Below are 22,000 nucleotides of genomic sequence, written 5' to 3'. Positions count from 1 at the left end.
CTGTAGGCAGGACCTGGGGATCCCCTGTCCTCACGAGCCCCACATGGTACAAAAATGACAGTGGCCAAGAGCATCACGGAGGGTCTGAGGCTCCGTGAGGTCCAGCCCTGATGTGCCTGTCTCACTGCATCATAGACACCTCCTGTCCTCAGTCTCCCCAAGACCCTGGCTCCTTCTGCCAGGAGAAGGGTCCCCACCTCACCCATCCACCCATGTGCTGAGGAGCAGTGAAGCAAGTGAGAAGAGTGAGCCCTTGAGGCTCAGGATGGGCTGGCAAAGCCCCAGGGACATCCCCACGCGGCCCCTTCCAGAGGCCCTGGAGAAGCTCAAGAGGCCTCCAGCTCCTCAAATGTCTCTTTAGTCTGTGGTGCTGCCAGACACGTCCAAAAGGTTCCATCCAGAACCCTCCGCACCTTCTGAGCACACCCTAGGGTTCGGTCCTCTAACCGCAGCCATGGGGCCCACGGAAGCTCCTTGACGACGAGTCCTGGTAATGCCAGCGGAGTTTGCTGCACCTGGGACAGGCCTGGCCGGGGAGCAAGTCCTCAGTGAAAACAGGGCAGTCCCGGCCAGTGGCTGATTTCCCCAACTCTCAATGTGAAAACCGTCCAACCAGGCCTGTGGGTGAGCAGAGCAGACCTCCAAGGAAAGGGCCTCTCCCCGGGAGTTGGTGATTTCACCATCACCAAAGGTTGAAGGGGTCAGCGGGAAAATGTGGCTCTTGACCCAGAACAACTCAGCTCTCTTCACTACCTACTAAACAGCCAGACCTGCTCTCAGGGGATTTCCCAGCCATGTTCAAATGGAAGCTCAATCGAGTAGGCACCTCTGTTAAAGCCACATCAAAGGTTAGGTGCTGGAGAGTTAGTAAGACTCCGGATGGTGACAGTCATCAGGGGTCACGTAGAGCGTGGGATGGGCGAAGGTAGAATGGAAAATTGATGGAGGGATTTCCCCAAAGCCAATATTACAAGTTCTAACTCCTGCTCTGTAATGAGGCACCCTCCAATACGGAGGTCTAAAATAAGAGACATTTTATTGTGTCTCATAAATTGTGACTTGGAAGCTTGAGCGGCACTCAACTGGGTAATTCTTTTTCAAGTGGCATCAGTGGGGGTCCCTTAATGCCACTGAGCTGGCAGATGGATGGCTCCAAACTTCCCCACCAGGTCTGGCCCCAGTAGAGGAGGCTAGAGAGCTGGACTGGGAAAGATCAGCCGCCCCACACGCAGCCTCTCTGGTGTGGTGGCCTCATGGAGCTGGACTTCATAAATGGTGGTTCAGGGCTATCAGTGAGAATGTTAGGGACCCAGCTGAAGGCTGCTCAGCTTCATATGACCTAGACGTCCCAGAATCTCACGTCCACCAAATTCTATCCATCAAGCAAGTCACCAAGAACAGCCAACGTTCAAGAAGAATGGAGTTAGACTGCCTCTCAGTGGAAAGAATGGAAAAACATTTGCAGCCATATTTAATCTCCCTACTACAGAAGAGCTAGGAAACACTTGCTGCGCTTACTGAGGGGATTTTTACTCCGCATGTTTGTCTAGCTCGTACTGTGTTCCAGGCTGTGTCCTGGGCACCGGAGAGACAGAGCAGTGAACAAGACAGAGATTTGGTGCCTGCCCTCTCGAATACAGCCGTAACCCAGTGCCTGGCATGTGGGAAGTGCCAGTAAATGTGAGCTGCTGATATTTTAATTGTTAAATGAATCATTATTGGATTAAAAATAATAAGCACAGTGAGCATAAACAGAGAACTGCTTCAAAGAATGACAGGGTGCAAAAGAACAGTCAGGAGAGTCTGACCTGTTCAGAAGGGTGAAATCTAAGCCAAGGAGGAGTAATGAACTGGGGGGAAGGGAGGGGAAGTAACTTGTGTGGCCACTGAGTACAGTGGACAAGGGGAGCGTGCATCCCACAAGATGACCAGGGTCAGGCCACCTAAGGCTCGTAACTGACTGCCTTACATCCATCCTTCCAGGCCACAGCCCGTGTCTAGCAACCTTCTCCAAGAGCCCATCTCACCAGGTCCTCCAGTGGCTTTTTCTTCCCCAGGCCTGGGCTCAGTAGCCACTGCCTGCCCTCAGTGGCCCAGGGACACCTCCCCATCTCTACCTGCATCCCACACCCTGTCCATGCCTTTGTGAAAGTCCGTTCCTTGCATTATCCTCAGTCACCCTCTTGAAAGGACCATCTGTCCCTCCCTGGAATCCTGAATGATACCGCTACACCAGCAAGAATAGGAACTTGGGACATTATCCCAGGAGCAATTCTAGGAAAATGATAACCTTCTACCCAGTGGTGGGCTGGTAAGTTGTAACAACCAGCTCTCCAGAGGGTAAAGCCCTGATTTGCATTGACTTCCAGATTCCATTTTCCAGTTTTCCCCTCAGTCAGTCTCTCCCATCAGGAAGCTTCCATAAGCCTCTTACCCTTCTCCATCAGAGGGCAGACAGACTGAAAACCACAATCACAGAAAACTAACCAATCTAATCACATGGACCACAGCCTTGTCTAACTCAATGAAACTATGAGCCATGCCGTGTACAGCCTCCCAAGATGGATGGGTCATGGTGGAGAGTTCTAACAAAATGTGATCCACTGGAGAAGGGAATGGCAAACCACTTCAGTATTCATGCCTTGAGAGCCCCATGAACAGTATGAAAAGGCAAAAAGATAGGACACTGAAAGATGAATTCCCCAGGTCAGTCGGTGCACAATATGCTACTGGAGATCAGTGGAGAAATAACTCCAGAAAGAATGAAGAGATGGAGCCAAGGCAAAAACAACACCCAGTTGTGGATGTGACTGGTGATGGAAGCAAGGTTCGATGCTGTAAAGAGCAATATTGCATAGGAATCTGGAATGTTAGGTCCATGAATCAAGGCAAATTGGAAGTGGTCAAACAGGAGCTGGCAAGAGTGAACGTTGACATTTTAGGAATCAGTGAACTAAAATGGACTGGAATGGGTGAATTTAACTCAGATGACCATTATATCTACTACTGTGGGCAGGAATCCCTTAGAAGAAATGGAGTAGCCATCATGGTCAACAAAAGAGTCCAAAAAGCAGTACTTGAATGCAATCTCAAAAACGACAGAATGATCTCTGTTTGTTCCCAAGGCAAACTACTCAATATCACATAATCCAACTCTATGCCCCGACCAGTAATGCTGAAGAAGCTGAAATTGGATGGTTCTATGAAGACCTACAAGACCTTCTAGAACTAACATCCAAAAATGATGTCCTTTTCATTTTAGGGGATTGGAATGCAAAAGTAGGAAGTCAAGAAATACATGGAATAACAGGAAAATTTGGCCTTGGAGTACAGAATGAAACAAGGCAAAGGTTAATAGAGTTTTGCCAAGAGAATGCACTGGTCATAGCAAATACACTTTTCCAACAACACAAGAGAAGACTCTGCGCATGGACATCACCAGATGGTAACACCAAAATCAGACTGATTATATTGTTTGCAGCCGAAGATGGAGAAGTTCTATACAGTCAGCAAAAACAAGACCGGGAGCTGACTGTGGCTCAGGTCATGAACTCCTTACTGCCAAATTCAGACTTAAATTGAAGAAAGTGGGGAAAACCACTAGACCATTCAGATATGACCTAAATCAAATCCCTTATGATTATACAGTGGAAGTGAGAAATAGTTTCAAGGGATTAGATCTGATAGAGTGCCTGAAGAACTATGTATGGAGGCTCATGACCTTGTACAGGAGGCAGGGACCAAGACCATCCCCAAGAAAAAGAAATGCAAAGAAGGCAAAATGGCTGTCTGAGGAGGCCTTACAAATAGCTGTGAAAAGAAAAGAAGCGAAAGGCAATGGGGAAAAGGAGATATACTCATTTGAATGCAGAGTTCCAAAGAATAGCAAGGAGAGATAAGAAAGCCTTCCTCAATGATCAGTGAAAGAAATAGAGGAAATCAGTAGAATGGGAAAGACTAGAGAATATCTTCAGGAAAATTAGAGATACCAAGGGAACATTTAATGCAGAGATGGGCTCAATAAAGGACAGAAACGGTATGGACCTAACAGAAGCAAAAGCTATTAGGAGGTGGCAAGAATACACAGAAGAACTATACCAAAAAGATCTTAATGACCCAGATAATCATGATGGTATGATCACTCACCTAGAGCCAGACATCCTGGAATGTGAAATCAAGCGGGCCTTAGGAAGCATCACTACGAACAAAGCTAGTGGAGGTGATGGAATTCCAGTTGAGCTATTTCAAATCCTAAAAGATGATGCTATGAAAGTGCTGCGCTCAATATGCCAGCACATTTGGAAAACTCAGCAGTGACCACAGGACTGGAAAAGGTCAGTTTTTATTCTAATCCCAAAGAAAGGCAATGTCAAAGAATGCTCAGACTACTGCACAATTGCACTTATCTCACACACTAGTAAAGTCATGCTCAAAATTCTCCAAGCCAGGCTTCAGCAAGTTTACATGAACTGTGAACTTTCAGATGTTCAAGCTGGATTTAGAAAAGGCAGAGGAACCAGAGATCAATTTGCCAACATCCGTTGGATTGTTGAAAAAGCAAGAGCATTCCAGAAAAACATCTACTTCTGCTTTATTGACTATGCCAAATCCTTTGACTGTGTGGATCACAACAAACTGTGAAAAATTCTGAAAGAGATCGGAATATCAGACCTCCTGACCTGCCTCTTGAGAAATCTGTATGCAAGTCAGGAAGCAACAGTTAGGACTGGACATGAAACACCAGACTGGTTCCAAATAGGGAAAGGAGTACACCAAGGCTGTATATTGTCACCCTGCTTATTTAACTTATATGCAGAGTACATCATGAGAAATGCTGGGCTGGAAGAAGCACAAGCTGGAATCAAGATTGCCAGGAGAAATATCAATAACCTCAGATATGCAGATGACACCACCCTTATGGCAGAAAGCGAAGAAGAACTGAAGAGCCTCTTGGTGAAAGTGAAAGAGGATAGTGAAAAAGTTGGCTTATAACTCAACATTCAAAAAACTAAGATCATGGCATCTGGTCCTGTCACTTCATGGCAAATAGATGGGGAAAGAGTGGAAACAGTGAGAAACTTAATTTTGGGGGGCTCCAAAATCAGAAAGCGAAGAAGAACTGAAGAGCCTCTTGGTGAAAGTGAAAGAGGATAGTGAAAAAGTTGGCTTATAACTCAACATTCAAAAAACTAAGATCATGGCATCTGGTCCTGTCACTTCATGGCAAATAGATGGGGAAAGAGTGGAAACAGTGAGAAACTTAATTTTGGGGGGCTCCAAAATCACTGCAGGTGGTGACTGCAGCCATTAAATTAAAAGACGCTTGCTCTTTGGAAGAAAAGTTATGACCAACCTAGACAGCATATTAAAGAGGAGAGACATTATTTTGCCAACAAAGGTCCTTCTAGTCAAAGCTATTGTTTTTCCAGTAGTCACGTATGGATGTGAGAGTTGGACTATAAAGAAAGTTGAATGTTGAAGAATTGATGTTTTTGAAGTGTGGTGTTGGAGAAGACTCTTAAGAGTTCCTTGAACTTCAAGGAGATCCAACCAATCAATCCTAAAGGAAATCAGCCCTGAATATTCATTGGAAGGACTGATGCTGAAGCTGAAACTCCAATACTTTGGCCACCTGATGCGAAGAACTGACTCATTTGAAAAGACCCTGATGCTGGGAAAGATTGATGGTGGGAGGAGAAGGGTACAACAGAGGATGAGATGGTTGGATGGTGTGACCGACTCAATGGACATGAGTTTGGGTAAACTCCAGGAGTTGGTGATGGACAGGGAGGCGTTGCGTGCTGCAATCCATGGAGTCGCAAAAAGTCGGACATGACTGATCAACTGAACTTTCCGACTGACGAGATTCCAAAGTGTCAATACTTCCACCATGGCTGATCTCAAGACACCAATATGACAGCAGCCAGTTCACAAAAGTCCTAAAAATAAAACGCAGGGTGGTGAGCCAGCTCCATCATTCCTCGGCCCAGATCAAACGCTCACGTCATTCTCTCCATTGGAGCCACCTCAGCCCGAGGCTAGATGTTCCAGCAGAGAGGTGGGGGGCTTCTGGGTGCTGCTGGTCTCCTCCCTCCTGGGCCCTATGAATCCCAGTGAAGCCAGGATGCTCTCTCTAAGGGCTTCTAAAACTGCAAGACCTTTCACGTGCCTCTGCCTGTTCTCACGTGCATGGGGCTGAGACCGAAACAACTATCCCTCTCCCTGGATTTGGTCCAATTAGGTCATGAGACCCTGGGGATCTAGAGTCAGCAGTTCTCTTATTAAGAGCAGTTCATCCCCACCAAGAGCTGCACTCTGATGCTGATCTCTGCCCTGACTCCCGCTTCCCCACAGAGGGACCCAGACCTTGACTGTGACAACCAGACCTCTATCTACTACGTGCTTCTCCCAGAACTGAACTTCCCCTTCTGTATGTTGAGTCTGTATGAGGCTGAACTCAATTCCATCTGTGTCCAGCCCAACCGATGTGTTAGAAGTTTCTGTTTAAGGCGAGAACATGACATTCTTTCATAATGAAACCAAATGTGAGGAAATGTGAAATGATACTTTCAAATTGTGTCTTCATATTTAGGGAACAGACATTTGCTAAACACTTGCTGTATGAGTCCTTTCAGTAATTACCTACCTTGGCAAAGAGCAGTTATTAATACAGACTTGCATACACACACACACACAATTGGGAGAGTAAATTTGTAGAGGAAATTCCTAACTCAAAACAACAAAATTTGAATCAAAACAACATAATATTACAAGTATCCTTTCAGACTGACCAAACGTTTTAAAGTTAGTAACACCTGATTTTGACTAGGTGTACACTATTGTGGAAACGTAAATAAATCCAACCATTTTAGAGGTTGTAAATGGTGTTATGGCAATACTTCAGTTCACTTCAGTTGCTCAGTTGTGTCCGACTCTTTCCAACCCCATGGACCGCAGCACGCCAGGCCTCCCTGTCCATCACCATCTCTCAGAACTTACTCAGACTCATGTCCATCGTGGCAGTGATGCCGTCCAACCATCTCATCCTCTGTCATCCCCTTCTCCTGCCACCTTCAATCTTTCCCAGCATCAGGGGCTTTTCAAATAAGTCAGTTCTTTGCATCAGGTGGCCAAAGTATTGGAGTTTCAGCTTCAGCATCAATCCTTCCAATGAATATTCAGGGCTGATTTTCTTTAGGATTGACTGGTTTGATCTCCTTGCAGTCCAAGGGACTCTCAAGAGTCTTATCCAACACCACACTTCAAAAGCATCAATTCTTCAGTGCTCAGCTTTCATTATAGTCCAACTCTCACATCCATACATGACTACTGGAAAAACCATAACTCTGACTAGACGGATCTTTGTTGCCAAAGTAATGTCTCTGCTTTTTAATATGCTGTCTATGTTGGTCATAACTTTTCTTCCAAGGAGCAAGCATCTTTTAATTTCATGGCTGCAGTCACCACCTACAGTGATTTTGGAGCCCAGAAAATAAAGTCTCTCATTGTTTACATTGTTTCCCCTTCTATTTGCCATGAAGGGATGGGACCAGATGCCATGATCTTAGTTTTCTGAATGTTGAGTTTTAAGCCAACTTTTTTACTCTCCTCTTTCACTTTCATGAAGAGGCTCTTTAGTTCTTTGCTTTCTGCCATAAATATGGTGTCATCTGTATATCTGAGGTTATTGATATTTCTCCTCACAATCTTGATTCCAGCTTAAACTGCATCCAGCCTGGCATTTCACATGATGTACTCTGCATAGGCTGACAATATATAATCTTGATGTACTCCTTTCCCAATTTGGAACCAATCTGTTGTTCCATGTCTGGTTCTAACTTTTGCTTCCTGATCTGCATACGGATTTCTCAAGAGGCAAGTCAGGTGGTCTGATATTCCCATCTCTTTAAGGATTTTCCACACTTTGTTGTGATCCACACAGTAAAAGGATTTGGCGTAGTCAATAAGGCAGAAGTAGATGTTTTTCTGGAACTCTGTTGGTTTTTCGATTATCCAATGGATGTTGGCAAATTGGTCTCTGGTTCCTCTGCCTTTTCTAAATCCAGCTGGAACATCTGGAAGTTCATGGTTCATGTACTGTTGAAGCCTGGCTTGGAGAATTTTGAGCATTACTTTGCTAGTGTGTGAGATGTGTGCAGTTGTGTGGTAGTTTGAACATTCTTTGGCATTGCCTTTCTTTGGAGTTGGAATGAAAACTGACCTTTCCAGTCCTGTGGCCACTGCTGAGTTTTCCAAATATGCTGGCATATTGAGTGAAGCACTTTAACAATACTTATAAAAATGTAAAATGCACATTCTCTATGATCCAGAAATGCATCGCTTCTAGTAATCCATCCTACAGAAATTCAATACCAGTACATTAAAAGTATATGTATTATAATCCTTGCAGCATTCTGATAATTTTAAAAATTGAATGCAAAGTGGATGTTCATTGAAAGGAAAAGAAGCAAAGCCTAACACATTAATGCAGTGGAACACTTCCTAGCCATTGGAAAGAATAAGATAGGCTTGGAAAGACTTTCATGCTGTTGCATTGAATGGAAAAAGGATAAATCAGTGTACATGATAGGATCATGTTTTTGCAGAGAAAGACTACAAAATTGGAGCTTTCATACATTACTGTTGGGGAAAAAAAATTGAAGCAGCTCTGTGGAAGATGATTTATCAGTTCCTTGAACAATCAAACAGTTGTTCACCAAACAATCCTGCTCCTAGGTAAATAACCAAGAGAATTGAAAAAAATTTATATGCATACAAAAACTTACAAATGAATGTTCAGAGCAACCTTATTCATAACATCCAAAGAGTGGAAACAATTCAAATGTCATTTGATTGACAACTGGTTGAAATGTGGTTTATCCATACATTGGAATATTACTCTTCCATAAGGAGGAATGAAGTACTGACACGTGCTGCAACATGGATGAACCCTGAACATATTGTGCTGAGTAAAAGTATCCAGACACAAAAAGGCTCACATAGTATACGATTCAACTCACATGAAATTTCTAGAATAGGCAAACCATCGAGACAGAAAGTAGACCAGTGGTTGCCAAGAGATGGAGGGAATTAAGGAGGAAGATTGACTGCTGGCAAACAAGCATGAATTTCTTTTGGGGGTGATGGGAATGTTCGGAATTGGATAGGAATGGTGGTATACAAGACTGAATATGCCAAAACCCACTGAATTCTATAGTTTAAAATGGTAACTTTTATGTTACATGAATTATTTCAATTTAAAATAATAAATAATCATACATTACTGATATTTATACATTAATTTAACACATTTAGCTATTTTTATTTTTTTGGCTGCAGTGAATCATCGTTGCTGAGTGCGGGCTTTCTCTAGCTGTGGAAGTGGGGACTACTCTTCATTGCAGTACACGGACCTCTCGTTGCAGTGGCTTCTTCTGTTGCAGAGCACCGGCTCTAGGATGCAATAGCTTCAGTTGTTCTGGTGCCATGGGCTCATTTGTTGCGGGATTCGGGCTCAGTAATTGTGGTATATGGGCTTAGTGGCTCTGCGGCATGTGGAATTTCTTCTTGAACCAGGGATCGAACCTGTGTCCCCTGCACTGGCGGGTGGATTCTTAACCACTGAACCACTAGGGAAGTCCCACACATAATTTTTGATAAAATTTAAAATACCACTTTAAAAAACACAATATCTTTTAAGATCCCTAACTCCAAAATTACTTGTATCTGTCCTTGATGGAACTGAGGGGCTCAGATGACCCCTAAGTCAACAACTTAGGAAAAGATTCATTGGAAAAGATTCTGATTCTGGGAAAGAACCTAATGCTGAGATGGTTGAAGAGCATCACCCATTCAGTGGACATGAGTTTGAGCAAATTCCGAGAGATAGTGAAGGACAGGGAAGCTTGGTGTCCTGCAGTCTATAGGGTCACAAAGAGTTGGATGTGACTTAGCAATTGAATGCCACCAGCGCCTTCCTCTAGCCTACTGGGAGGGTGTCTCAGGTTCTTTGCACAAAATAAGGAACAGAGAAGCACCATTTCTGCCTGAAGTCGTGTGGACAGAGGTGCAAACATAGGTGAGTTCCTCTACAACCCTTTCAAACGTATATTTTCCTCTACTTTTAATAGCCGATAGCTGGAATTCTTAAACGCTGGGTAGGTATCAGAAGCACCTGGAGACCAGGTGAATAATGCAGATTCCTGAGCCATCCATCCGAGCCATCCATCCAGAGGCTCTGATTCCCTGAATTTGAGTTTTCCCAAAAATCTGCAATGCTGCAAAGCATGTCAGTAGACCATGCTCTCTCTGAGTAGGACTGTCATACATAATCCTTTACTTTTTCCTATGCTAAAGAAAGGGGAGGTGTTTGGTTATAAATCTGTATGAAAGGCATTGTTATTATTAGTGTTTGCATAATTTAGAGCTGTATTTCTCAATCCAGATTATACTGTGGCCCAGAAAGCTAAAGTTACTCTGTTAGAATTGAAGTGGACTTTGGAGATCTCGAGGTGGGAGGGCAATGACATGCAAAGCGAACCCCTAGGATGCAACTCTGAGAAGCTTGGGGTTTCGCACCATTCTCCTTTCTGTGCCCAAGGCCCACCACGCCCAGACCAAGAGCTCCTCTGAAAACTTGAGTAAATGTATTAATAACTGACAAAACATGGAATGATTTTTTTATAGGTGCCTGATATCCCTTTTATTTCTAGTTTGCTGAGTTTATATCACGAATTGTTGTTGAGTTTTGTCAAATGCTCTTCTGTATTTGTCAAAAAGGATCATATAGTTTCGTCTTAGTATGGTCACTTAAATTGATTGATTTTCAAATGTTAAACCTACTTCATACCTTTGGGATAAACACTTGGTCATTATGTATTAACCTTTTAAAATATATTTCTGGATTTGATTTGCTAATATTTGGTTAAGGATTTTTATGTCTATCTTCATGAGAAATATTGGTCTATTGGTCTATAGTTTTCTTTTACTGTAATTTTTGTCTGGTTTTGGTATCAAGGTTATGTTGGTCTCATAAAACAATTTGAGAACTACTCCATCCTGTATTTCAGGTAGTTTGTATAAGATCAGTGTTATTTCTTCCTGATAAGTTTGACAGAATGCACTAGAAAAATCTAGTTCTGGAGTTTTCTCTGTAGGATAGTTTCTTAGTTTTTTAGAGTTGACAAAGTTTCTGTAATAAAGGTAGGATCGTGTCATATCATTTCATGTCAGTTCTGGTAGGTTGAATTTTTAAAGAAATCTTTCTATTTCATGTAAGTTTTTGAATTGGTTAAAACTGATCATAATATTTCTTTGTTATTCTTTTGAAGTTTGCAAGACCTGTAGCAATAACCACTCTTTCACACCCACTATTGACAATTCGTGTTCTCTCTTTTTGTTCTCAGTCTAGCTAGAGTTTTCAGTTCAGTTCAGTCGCTCAGTTATGTCCAACTCTTTGCGACCCCATGGACTGCTGTACTCCAGGCTTCCCTGTCCACCACCAATTCTCAGAGCTTGCTCAAACTCATGTCCATCGAGTCGGTGAAGCCATCCAACCATCTCATCCTCTGTTGTCCCCTTCTCCTCCTGCCTCCAATCTTTCCCAGCATCAGAGTCTTTGCCAATGAGTCTGTTCTTCGCATCAGGTGGCCAAAGTATTGGAGTTTCAGCTCCAGCATCAGTCCTTCCAATGCATATTCAGTACTGATCTCCTTTAGAATTGACTGGTTGGATCTCCTTGCAGTCCAAGAGACTCTCAAGAGTCTTCTCCAGCACCACAGTTCAAAGACATCAATTCTTTGGCACTCAGTTTTCTTTATGGTCCAACTCTCACATCCATACATGACTACTGGAATAACCATATCTTTGACTATATGGACCTTTGTTGACAAAGTAATGTCTCTGCTTTTTAATATGCTGTCTATGTTGGTCATAACTTTTCTTCCAAGGAGTAAGCGTCTTTTAATTTCATGGCTGCAGTCACCATCTGCAGTGATTTTTGGAGCCCAAGAAAATAAAATGTGTCACTTTCCATTGTTTCCCCTTCTATTTGCCATGGGTCCAGGTGCCATGATCTTAGTTTTTTGAATGTGGAATTTCAAACCAGCTTTTTCCCTCTCCTCTTTCACCTTCATCAAGAGACTCTTTAGTTCCTCGTCACTTTCTGCCATTAGAGTAGTGTCATCTGCATATCTGAGGTTATATTTCTCCCAGCAATCTTGATTCCAGCTTGAACTTCATCCAGTCAGCCATTTCACATGATATGCCCTGCACATAAGTTAAATAAACAATATACAGCCTTGTATATAAACAGTACACAGCCTTGACATACCCCTTTTCCAATTTGGAACCAGTCCGTTGTTCCATGTCCGGTTCTAACTGTTGCTTCTTGACCTGCATGCAGATTTCTCAGGAGGTAGGTAAGGGGGTCTGATATTCCCATCTCTTTAAGAATGTTCCACAGTTTGTTGTGATACACACAGTCAAAGGCTTTAGTATAGTCAGTGAAGAAGAAGTAGATGTTTTTCTGGAATTCTCTTGCTTTTTCTATGTTTTAGTACCTCTTTTAAAACTTTTTCCAAATATCCAGCTTGCGCTTTGTATGACAGGAAGTGTGCTTAACAAACTCCCGTCCCAAAATATCTCCACTTCAACTTGTCAGGAAACTGTAAACTTCTTATAGATAGAAACTGTTATGTTCACACCCTAAAATCCAACATCTATCATAGTGCCTGGTGTGTGTCACTGATCATTATGGGCTGTTGTATTGAGTCAGATAAGCTCTTCTTTAAAATGTAAGCACTCAATTTCTAAATGTCAAAAAAATAAGCCCATGAGACATGATTAAAAGCAGAACGGGTTGACCAGTTTAAGTAAAGGGCTCTTAAAATCCATAAGGAAAACAATATTATCTCAAGTAGAAAAATAAATGAAACCCATGAGTACTTTAAAAATAAGAACCAGAATGGACAGTAAACATGCAAAACTATCTGTATCCCCCCTTTATATTAAAAGAATGCAAAACAAAACAGCCATCTTAATATCTTCAGTTATCTTCACTTTGGTGTTTCAAGAGGCAAATTGAGTTACCTACCTAAAAGAGGATACATTTTGAGACTCCCTCCCCTCCTTGTTAGTCCTCCTATCCCAAACTGGAAAATGGAACACTATTCTTCCAGTTCTTCTCCTCAAAATACAAGGCCATAGAGTCTGGGTTCTAGTGTTGGCCTTCCTTGCTGCTTCCTGGCTTTATAACGTTGAGAAGGTTGTTTCAGCAGTCTGAGCTGCTTTCTTCTTCTGCAGAGTGGAAATGGTCCCTTCCTGTGAGAGAGCTGCAGGATGAAGGGAGCACAGGAGTACTGCAAGTCAGCACTGCCTGGCACAGAGCGGGCGCTGAGAGGTTGTACAGTACACTCTGCTTCAGGCTGCTCCATCCAAGTCTCCCGTCCTCGAGACCCTGCAGCTGCATCTGCCTCTCTCAGGGAAACTTCCAGCTCTTCAACCGCTTTCTTCTGTCTCCTTGGCTTTCGAGTCTCACTGTTTCTAAAATCTCACTAACACAGAGGACTGAGTCAATTGCCTATACGTTTGCCTAGCCACTCACCTTCTGTTGGACACAGGTTATTTCCACTTGCTCATAAGATATTCTATAAACCAAACTCCTGGATGATGAAGCTTTCTGCTTTGGGAGTTAATCCTGTGTTAGTGGGGATCTGATCTGATCCCAGATTCTCAATATTCATTGAAGTCTTGAGATTATTTCATAATTAGATTTACATGAAACAGATGTTTGCTTTGTTTGTGTCTTCTCTTTTTTGACTGGTTCCAGGAGACCACAAGTGTCCTGAAACAATCCTGCTGTCAGGATTTCTATGCTTTCTGGGAGCGAGGAAGGAAAGGAAGGAGCAGAGGAAGAAAGGAAGGGAGGGACAGAGGGAGGGGAGACAGGAAGGCAAGTAGGGTTGGTAAATGCTCACTAGGTGTTTGTTGAATAAATGAAGAATGACTCTGGGATCATCAGCCCTGCTTTGTAGACAACGACCTAAGGTTCAGAAAGGTTAAAAAGCTTGTCCAAGAACACAATATTGGGCCCTGCATTTGATCTCAGGTCTTTCTCCAATATTTTGGCCATCTGATGCAAAGAGCTGACTCATTTGAAAAGACCCTGATGTTGGGAAAGATTGAAGGCAGGAGGAGAAGGGGATGACAGACAGAGAATGAGATGCTTAGATGGCATCACCAACTCCATGGACATGAGTTTGAGTGAACTCCGGGAGTTGGTGATGGACAGGGAGGCCTGGTGTGCTGCAGTTCACGGGGTCACAAAGAGTTGGACACGACTGAGCGACTGAACTGAATTAAACTTTGATATCCAGTTCCACTGTCTTTCTGTTACACCTCCTGGGACACTGGTCTACCTTAGTGCTACTCAGAAGTTCCTAATTTCATTCTAAAGTTCACCAACCAGTAGCCGGACCATGGATCACATCTTTTTGTACCTTGGGTCCTGTTGCTGTCCAGCCTAACCACATGGCTTTGAACTCCATGTCTCTATCGCTTCAGATGCTCTCAGCGTCTAGATGGAGCCCTCAGACGTCCTGGAGTCCACCACCCCTTATGAGTATGATCCTCAGAGCCTTCTGTGCGAGAAGAGGACCTTTGCCTTCGCCACCGTCAGCACCACCATCCTGTACTGCCTGGTGTTCTTTCTCAGCATGGTGGGCAACAGCCTGGTGTTGTGGGTCTTGGTGAAGTATGAGAGCCTGGAGTCCCTCACCAACGTCTTCATCCTCAACTTGTGCCTCTCAGACCTGGTGTTCTCCTGCTTGTTGCCTGTGTGGATCTTGGGGTACCACTGGGGCTGGGTGCTGGGAGACTTCCTGTGCAAGCTCCTCAACATGATCTTCTCCGTCAGCCTCTACAGCAGCATCTCCTTCCTGACCATCATGACCATCCATCGCTACCTGTCGGTGGTGAGTCCCATCTCGTCCCTGCGCGTCCACACCCTCCAGCGCCGTGCGCTGGTGACCGCCGCCGTGTGGGCAGCCAGCATCCTGTCCTCCATTCCCGATGCCATCTTCCACAAGGTGTTCCCTTCGGGCTGTGACTATTCGGAACTCGAGTGGTTCCTCGCCTCCGTCTACCAGCACAACGTCATCTTCCTGCTGTCTGTGGGGGTCATCCTGTTCTGCTATGTGGAGATCCTCAGGACCCTGTTCCGCTCGCGGTCCAAACGGCGCCACCGGACCGTGAGGCTCATCTTCACCATCGTGGCGGCGTACTTCCTCAGCTGGGCTCCCTACAACCTGATCCTGTTCCTGCAGACCCTGTTGAAACTGGGGGTCATTCAGAGCTGCGAGGTCAGCCAGCAGCTGGATTACGCCCTGCTCATCTGCCGCAACGTTGCCTTCTCCCACTGCTGCTTCAACCCCGTGCTGTACGTCTTCGTCGGGGTCAAGTTCCGCAGGCACCTCAAAAGTCTGCTCCGGCGCTTCTGGCTCTGCCGGCAGCAGGCGCCCAGCCTTCCTCCGTCACCTCACCCCCCAGGTGCCTTCACCTACGAGGGCATCTCCTTCTATTGAAGGGGAGTTCGGTGGGGCAGGAAGGAGACAGAGGGCACGCGGCTGGGAAACAATACAGCTGCGGCTGGGGGATGACAGCCGTACATTACACCAGGGGGCCCTACCGGCCGTCTTCTGCAGAGAAGTTCCCCACCTGGAAATCTGACATTGCCATCCAGAAAAATGCTTCTTAGAGTTTGAGGAAATCTTTTCCCCTTTATTCCTTCATTCAGACATGGATCTCTCATCCTTGCTGAGGTCAGGAGACTCTCAAATATGAAAGGCTTCCGGGAAAGGAGCGTCCTTCAGGACTTAACACGGGTCTGGAATTCAGTTGTGCACCTCTAGGCTGCTGGCGAGATGGTGTACCCTCCCTGACTGTAGGATTGTCCCCTGGTGTTGGAGGTAGTGGCTCTGGATGGGGCTGTCTGCAGAACAGAAGTGATCACACCTGCAAATAATCACAGTCAGAGTGAAATCTGGATTCTGAATTACCACAGCTGGACCGGAGATGTGCTCTGTACCATAGCTCCAGTTTCTAGCACATGAACTGACTACTTGCATATTTAGCCTGTGAATCTTTTATTGAAAGAATGAATGCAGTAAGTGCCACCTTCTACAGGCATTTATGTGGAAGCTATAAAGATGAATGAGATGCGGATACTACCCTCCGGGTGCCAACAGTCGAGCCCTGAGGGCCCAGATAACTAAACACCCACCTTGCTGAAGGCATCCAGGGTGAAGATTCCTCCAGCACCTCCTCCTGTCCAAGTGGATATTGACCTGATGTTTCCGATTCATCACGTTCCACCTAAAGTGCTCTCCTGCTCCTGGTTGATGGCGCCAGCTTTCCCCGCAAGCCGGGTTATCTTGGAGCCTTGCATTTCCTTTCCCTCCACTCCCACAGCCAAGTCCTGTTGATGTTACCTTCCCAGTACCTCTCACATGCCTGTGGCTTCCTCCCCAAACATCCTCACATCCTCAGCGTCTTCCTGCTGCTCATTTCTTTCCCCACTAAGTGTCCTCTGCATTGATATCACGGTACTTCAAAACCCTCATGTTACGTTCAAATAAAGCCCAAATACCATAGGTTTTATTTGCATGTAAATAAAGGCCCCTTCAATCTGGTGTCAACTAACTTCTCCGTTCTTTCTAGTTTTTGCTGTCGGTCAGTCACTAGGTTGTGTCCGCCTCTTCGTGACCCCATGGGTTATAGTACGCCAGGCTGCCCTGTCCTTCACTACCTCTTGGAATTTGTTCAGACTCAGGTTCATTGAGTCACTGATGCCATCCAACCATCTCGTCCTCTGTCACCCCTTCTCCTTCTGTCCTCAATCTTTCCCAGCATCAGGGGCTTTTCCAATGAGTCAGCTCTTTGCATCAGGTGGCCAGAGTATCGGAGCTTCAGTTTCAGCATCAGTCTTTCCAGTGAATATTCAGGGTTGATTTCCTTTAGGACTGACTGGTTTGATTTCCGTGCAATCCACGGGACTCTCAAGAGTCTTCTCCAGAGCCACAGTTGGAACGCATCAGTTCTTCGGCTCTCAGTCTTTCTTATGGTCCAGCTCTCACATCCAATTTTGATCCAACATAAATCTTCACCCCCAAGCAGCCTAGAACCCAATCACAAAAGACCACATTGGTCCTTCCCCAAACACCCTTCTCCCAGACTCCTCTGTCCTTTGTCATGTTGGGGCTTCTACTCCGTAACCTGCAGGCCCTAGCTGACACACCAACACCTTCGGTAAGGCATCCACAGTCTGCACACTAGGAGAACAGTCTCTGTGGTGTCGAGGCACTCTGCTTGTCCCCTCTGAAATAGCATTTGTCACCTTCCAGTGTGTTGTAGTTGCATCTGTGGATGTCTGATATCCCTGCCCCATCACACTGCAAACTCCCGGATGGCAGGAACTTGGCCCTGCACCTGCCAAGCAGGGCCCTTGTGTCTTGTCACTGTCCTGGGTGCAAGGAAACAGTGACAGCTGCCATCCATGTTCTGATGTGCTTTTGGGGGAGCCAGGACCATGTGACACATTCTACCTTGTTTGCCCCAGCCTGCTTCTTTATCAATACTAACTTTTCTTTGCTAGTCTCCACTCTCAGAGCACACTACTTATCTCTTTCTGTGGCAGTGGCTTACCTTGCCCATCCTTTTTATTTAGTGGTGCACGGCCTGTTTCTTACAATATCCCAGAGCTTCACATCAGAGGACGTAGATGAAAACCACCGTCTAAGCTTCCCCCTACCCCACAGACCTGATCCCAGTTTGTGAGCCTGATTCACTCTGGAGGAGGGCGTTTGGAAAAGCTCCCTAGCTGATTCTGACATGCACCCCAATTAAGAACATTTGGCTGCAACTCCTTGAAAATGGGAATTCCAGAGACTTCCACAGTCCCCTGAGCAAAACTTTCACTCAGCAGGCATTCAACAAATGCTTGTTGAATCTGCCTGCCAATGCAGGAGACACGGGTTTGATCCCTGGGTCAGGAAGATCTCATGGAGAAGGAAGTGACAACCTACTCCAGTATTCTTGCCTGGGAAATCCCATGGACAGAGGAGTCTGGCGGGCTAAAGTCCATGGGGTCACAAAGAGTTGGATGTGACATAGCAACTAAACAACAGTATAGCCCTCACCTAAGTTCTTGCCTGGAGAATCCCAGGGAAGGGGGAGCCTGGTGGGCTTCCGTCTATGGGGTCACACAGAGTCGGACACAACTGAAGTGACTTAGCAGCAGCAGCAGCAGCAGAGCTTGGAGAGTTTATACAGCATTTTCCCCTGAAGTTCCTGCTGCAGTTTCAATGATCTCTTTGCCCCTGGGCAGCCAGTCTTGAAGGAGTTTGACCTGACTGGGGAAGAGTGAGGGTCTAGTTTTTAGAATTAGGCCTGTAGCATCTGTTGGGGAGGGCTGGCTGGCGCAGTTGTAAAGGGATAAAACTCCCATGGACTTGCTAATCAGTTGGTGTGGCCATCACTCACCATGGAGAAAGGAAGAGCAGAAGGAAGGAGACAGACAGCTATGGGGGCAGAGCTAAGCCTATGAGCTTCCGGTCAGGCTCATCATCCCGCACTCCTTCAAGCTGATGTTATTAAAATTGTATTCAAATTCTGTTCAGAGGGCAGACTGAACCAAGGGAGCAGAAGGGCAGAGGACTCCATCACCCACCTACTTCACCAAATCAGAGCTGGTTTCGAGCCCACTCTTCTTAGAAGGCAGGTGTGGGGATCTTGTATCATTGCTAAGCACAGCCTTTGAGAGCCTCACTCCATGGCCTCCTCAGCCCATCCCATTCCTTCATGTCCCAAGACGCTCCTCTAAGTGCCCCTTTCAACACACACAGCCACATCCCTGGGAGCACTGCGTCAGTGCAGTCATGTCTGTCTCTCTGCATTTCTAGTGATGTTTTGGGCCCTCCAGTAGACTAGGGTAATCTTTAATCCAGAGTCTTCTCCTAATCTAGCTCCTAGAGAATCCAAGGGAAGAGGCACAGAGAGATAGAGAGAGAAATGAACGGGAAGAGGGAGGGGCACCCATCCTATCAGAAAGGGAACCTGGGTCGGCCTGCTGAAGGACGCAGCCCGCAAGCTGCAACCCAGTGACCACACTCCACATTCACTGACCACACTCTTCATGGACGGCAACCTCCTCCTTTCCCCTCCCTCTACCACTGAAACCATCACTCAACCTCAGCTGGGCCACTGTGGGCCTGTCCCTTCTTATTCAGTCAAAAAAAAGATGCCCTGAACTGAGGGCTGCAGACCTCCTGCCATTCCTGGAGCATTAAAAACCCACAACAGCTCCAAGGGAAGAAACTCATCACAGCATTTCCACCTCCACCCTCTCTCAGACAAAATCAGCAAGAGAGAAACCGTGCTGATCTCTAAATAGGAACATGCCTCCAAGCCCAGGGCAGCCCCAGATCTCAGATGACCCCAGGTGACCCCAGCCAGAGTGGAGGTTCCTTGAGGGCATGAACCCCATTGTGCATGTCTAGAACCTCCCTCAGCGCCCAGCAGTGTTTGTGGTTGGTTAAGTGGAAGGCTATGGTTTTTCCAGTGGTCATGTATGGATGTGAGAGTTGGACTGTGAAGAAAGCTGATCGCCGAAGAATTGATGCTTTTGAACTGTGGTGCTGGAGAAGACTCTTGAGAGTCCCTTGAACTGTAAGGAGATCAAGCCAGTCCATTCTAAAGGAGATCAATCCTGGGTGTTCATTAGAAGGACTGATGCTAAAGCTGAAACTCCAATACTTTGGCCACCTCATGGAACGAGTTGACTCACTGGAAAAGACTCTGGGAAGGATTGAGGGCGGGAGGAGAAGGGGACGACAGAGAATGAGATGGCTGGATGGCATCACCGACTCGATGGACATGAGTTTGAGTGAACTCCGGGAGTTGGTGATGGACAGGGAGGCCTGGCGTGCTGTGATTCATGGGGTCACAAAGAGTCGGACACGACTGAGCGACTGAACTGAACTGAACTGAAGTGGATAGGAGATCATGTTTTCAGCTTTTTTCCACTTCTGTTTCTTCTTCCTACACTTGCTTACATTACATCTTCCACTCAACAACAGGAACTACCCAATGAGCTTCCCATGAACTCTTCTCTTGGGCTCACCAGCCCAGACAGTGCCTGGTTTGTTGAACGCATGGCTGTCATTTGTGAAACCTGCCTGTGACAGGACAAATGTGAATTACTCTTAAAAATCCTCTCATAAAATACAGACACCATCACTGTATCATGTACGCAAATAAAAGACTAGCATGTACTGACTTACCTTGGGCTGTTTATGTTCCCCTCATTTCTACCCAAGATCATTATTTAAGATTCTTTTATTATTTACTTGTTTGGCTGTGCTGGATCTTAGTTGTGGCACTCAGGCTCTTCGATCTTCATTTCAGCAATCAGAACCTTTAGGTACAGCACACGAACTCTTAGTGTGGCATGTGGGATCTAGTTCCCTGGCCAGAGATCGAGCCTGGGCCCCCTGCACTGGGAGCATGGACTTATAGTCACTGATTACCAGGGAAATACCATTATTTAAGATTTTTAAAAGCTCTCTGTTTATGAGGGATCTGGGTTAGGTTCTTGGGTGAATGGCGTGATACAGAAGGAGGACTAGATATAAAGCATGAAACAAGCTCTGTATGGGTCAGGATGGTAGGGAATTGACTCCACTCAGGCCTTAGGTGACATTGCCCAGGAGGCCAAATTTGTTTTGAATGCTCCTAGCCTCAGTTTTCTGTCCCTCCCTATCTCTCCCCTGGCCTAGCACTTGGGTTTTGCATCTTCAGTGTGTCTCAGGACCCACTGAACTTGAACAGGGACCTACCAGAGCTCAACACTCCAATCAGAAGGAATGCTGGGAATTTCAGCCATCCTGAAAACTTGGTAGGATATATTTGACAGATTTGGAGAGACATTTGGTAAGGGGAAGAAAGTTATCCTAAATCCTCACCAAGTTATTCTGAGCACAGTCCCCTCTTCACCTTGGGGTCATCCCTGATCTTAGGTGTGAGGTTGTCGCAAACCGCCCCCCGACCATGCCATCCCCTCCACAGAAGAGTGTGGCTGGAAGGACCAAAGGATGACAAAGGTGGCCTGGCTCCTTGACGTTATCATTTTCAGCAAATTAGCCTTGAGCATCAGAGACAACACATGGGCAAAAGATGGGCAGGTGGAACTGGATGGTTGCAGGGATTAGAGAAGAGGGCGGCTAAATCCTGTGGGGCAGAAAAGTGTTTCTAGAGGAAATGGTGAGAACGGGCCAGGAGAAAGGGATGGTGCTGCCAGGGCCAAGGAATGGAGGACAGCCACAGGCTCAAGTACTCCATGCACTGCTGCTCTCCTCTCTCGTGCCTAGTCGTTACTAATGAATGCATTTTGTTCTATTGAGTGTAGACTCAGAGTGCTTCACAACTTACCAATAGAAAAATATAACTTATGAATAGAAATTGGGCGGAGAGCACGGAGAAGTTGGGGGAGCTAGTTCATTCATTAACAGTTTTTGAGCACTGCTTTTAAGCAGGTCCCTGTGTTAAGTGCCAAAGGGGATGAAATGACAGATCATTAGGCCCAGCAGTATATAATGCTTTTTATTTAGCCCAATACATTTTTTAAAAGTTATTATTTCAACATGGAATTAATATAAAAATGTGAGCTATGTTACACTTTTTTGGAACTCAGGTGTATTTTGTACTTAACAGCACATGTACAGTTCAGCTAGTCACAATTCAAGTTCTTAAAAGCCAAGTACGGACAGCACTGCCTACAGGATCCCAGGGATATGTTTACAGACCTGCATGCCCCAGAGATTCCAAGAGTTAAAATTTAAGGCCGGCTGCCCGGGTGGGACCTGTGAGGAGTAAACAGCAACTCTGCGGGGCATGCTGGGAGTTGTAGTTCGCGCTCGTCTGCCCACGGAGTTCAATGGGAGTTGTA

The 22,000-nt window shown here is 45.6% G+C and overlaps 1 protein-coding gene across 1 annotated transcript; it reads left to right on the top strand.

The window, feature by feature from the left end:
- The first annotated feature begins 9,998 nt into the window (after positions 1–9,998).
- Positions 9,999–16,703, top strand: XCR1 (X-C motif chemokine receptor 1). The gene is made up of 2 exons (XM_088831657.1): positions 9,999–10,078; positions 14,563–16,703. Exon 2 carries the CDS (start codon positions 14,580–14,582, stop codon positions 15,579–15,581), a length of 1,002 nt encoding a protein of 333 aa, XP_088687783.1. The 5' UTR covers positions 9,999–10,078; positions 14,563–14,579; the 3' UTR covers positions 15,582–16,703.
- Positions 16,704–22,000: the final 5,297 nt, after the last annotated feature.

This window comes from Moschus berezovskii, chromosome 24 (genome assembly GCF_049115385.1).
Source record: "Moschus berezovskii isolate FMDL1 chromosome 24, NW_MosBer_1.0, whole genome shotgun sequence".
Lineage (NCBI taxonomy): Eukaryota > Metazoa > Chordata > Mammalia > Artiodactyla > Moschidae > Moschus > Moschus berezovskii.
The sequence above is the reverse complement of the archived record's forward strand: the minus strand, read 5'-3'. Positions and strand labels throughout refer to the sequence as shown.

What these genes read in the sequence shown, in the direction of transcription:
- XCR1 (XM_088831657.1), top strand. Translation starts at nt 14,580, where the DNA reads ATGGAGCCCTCAGACGTCCTGGAGTCCACCACCCCTTATGAGTATGAT.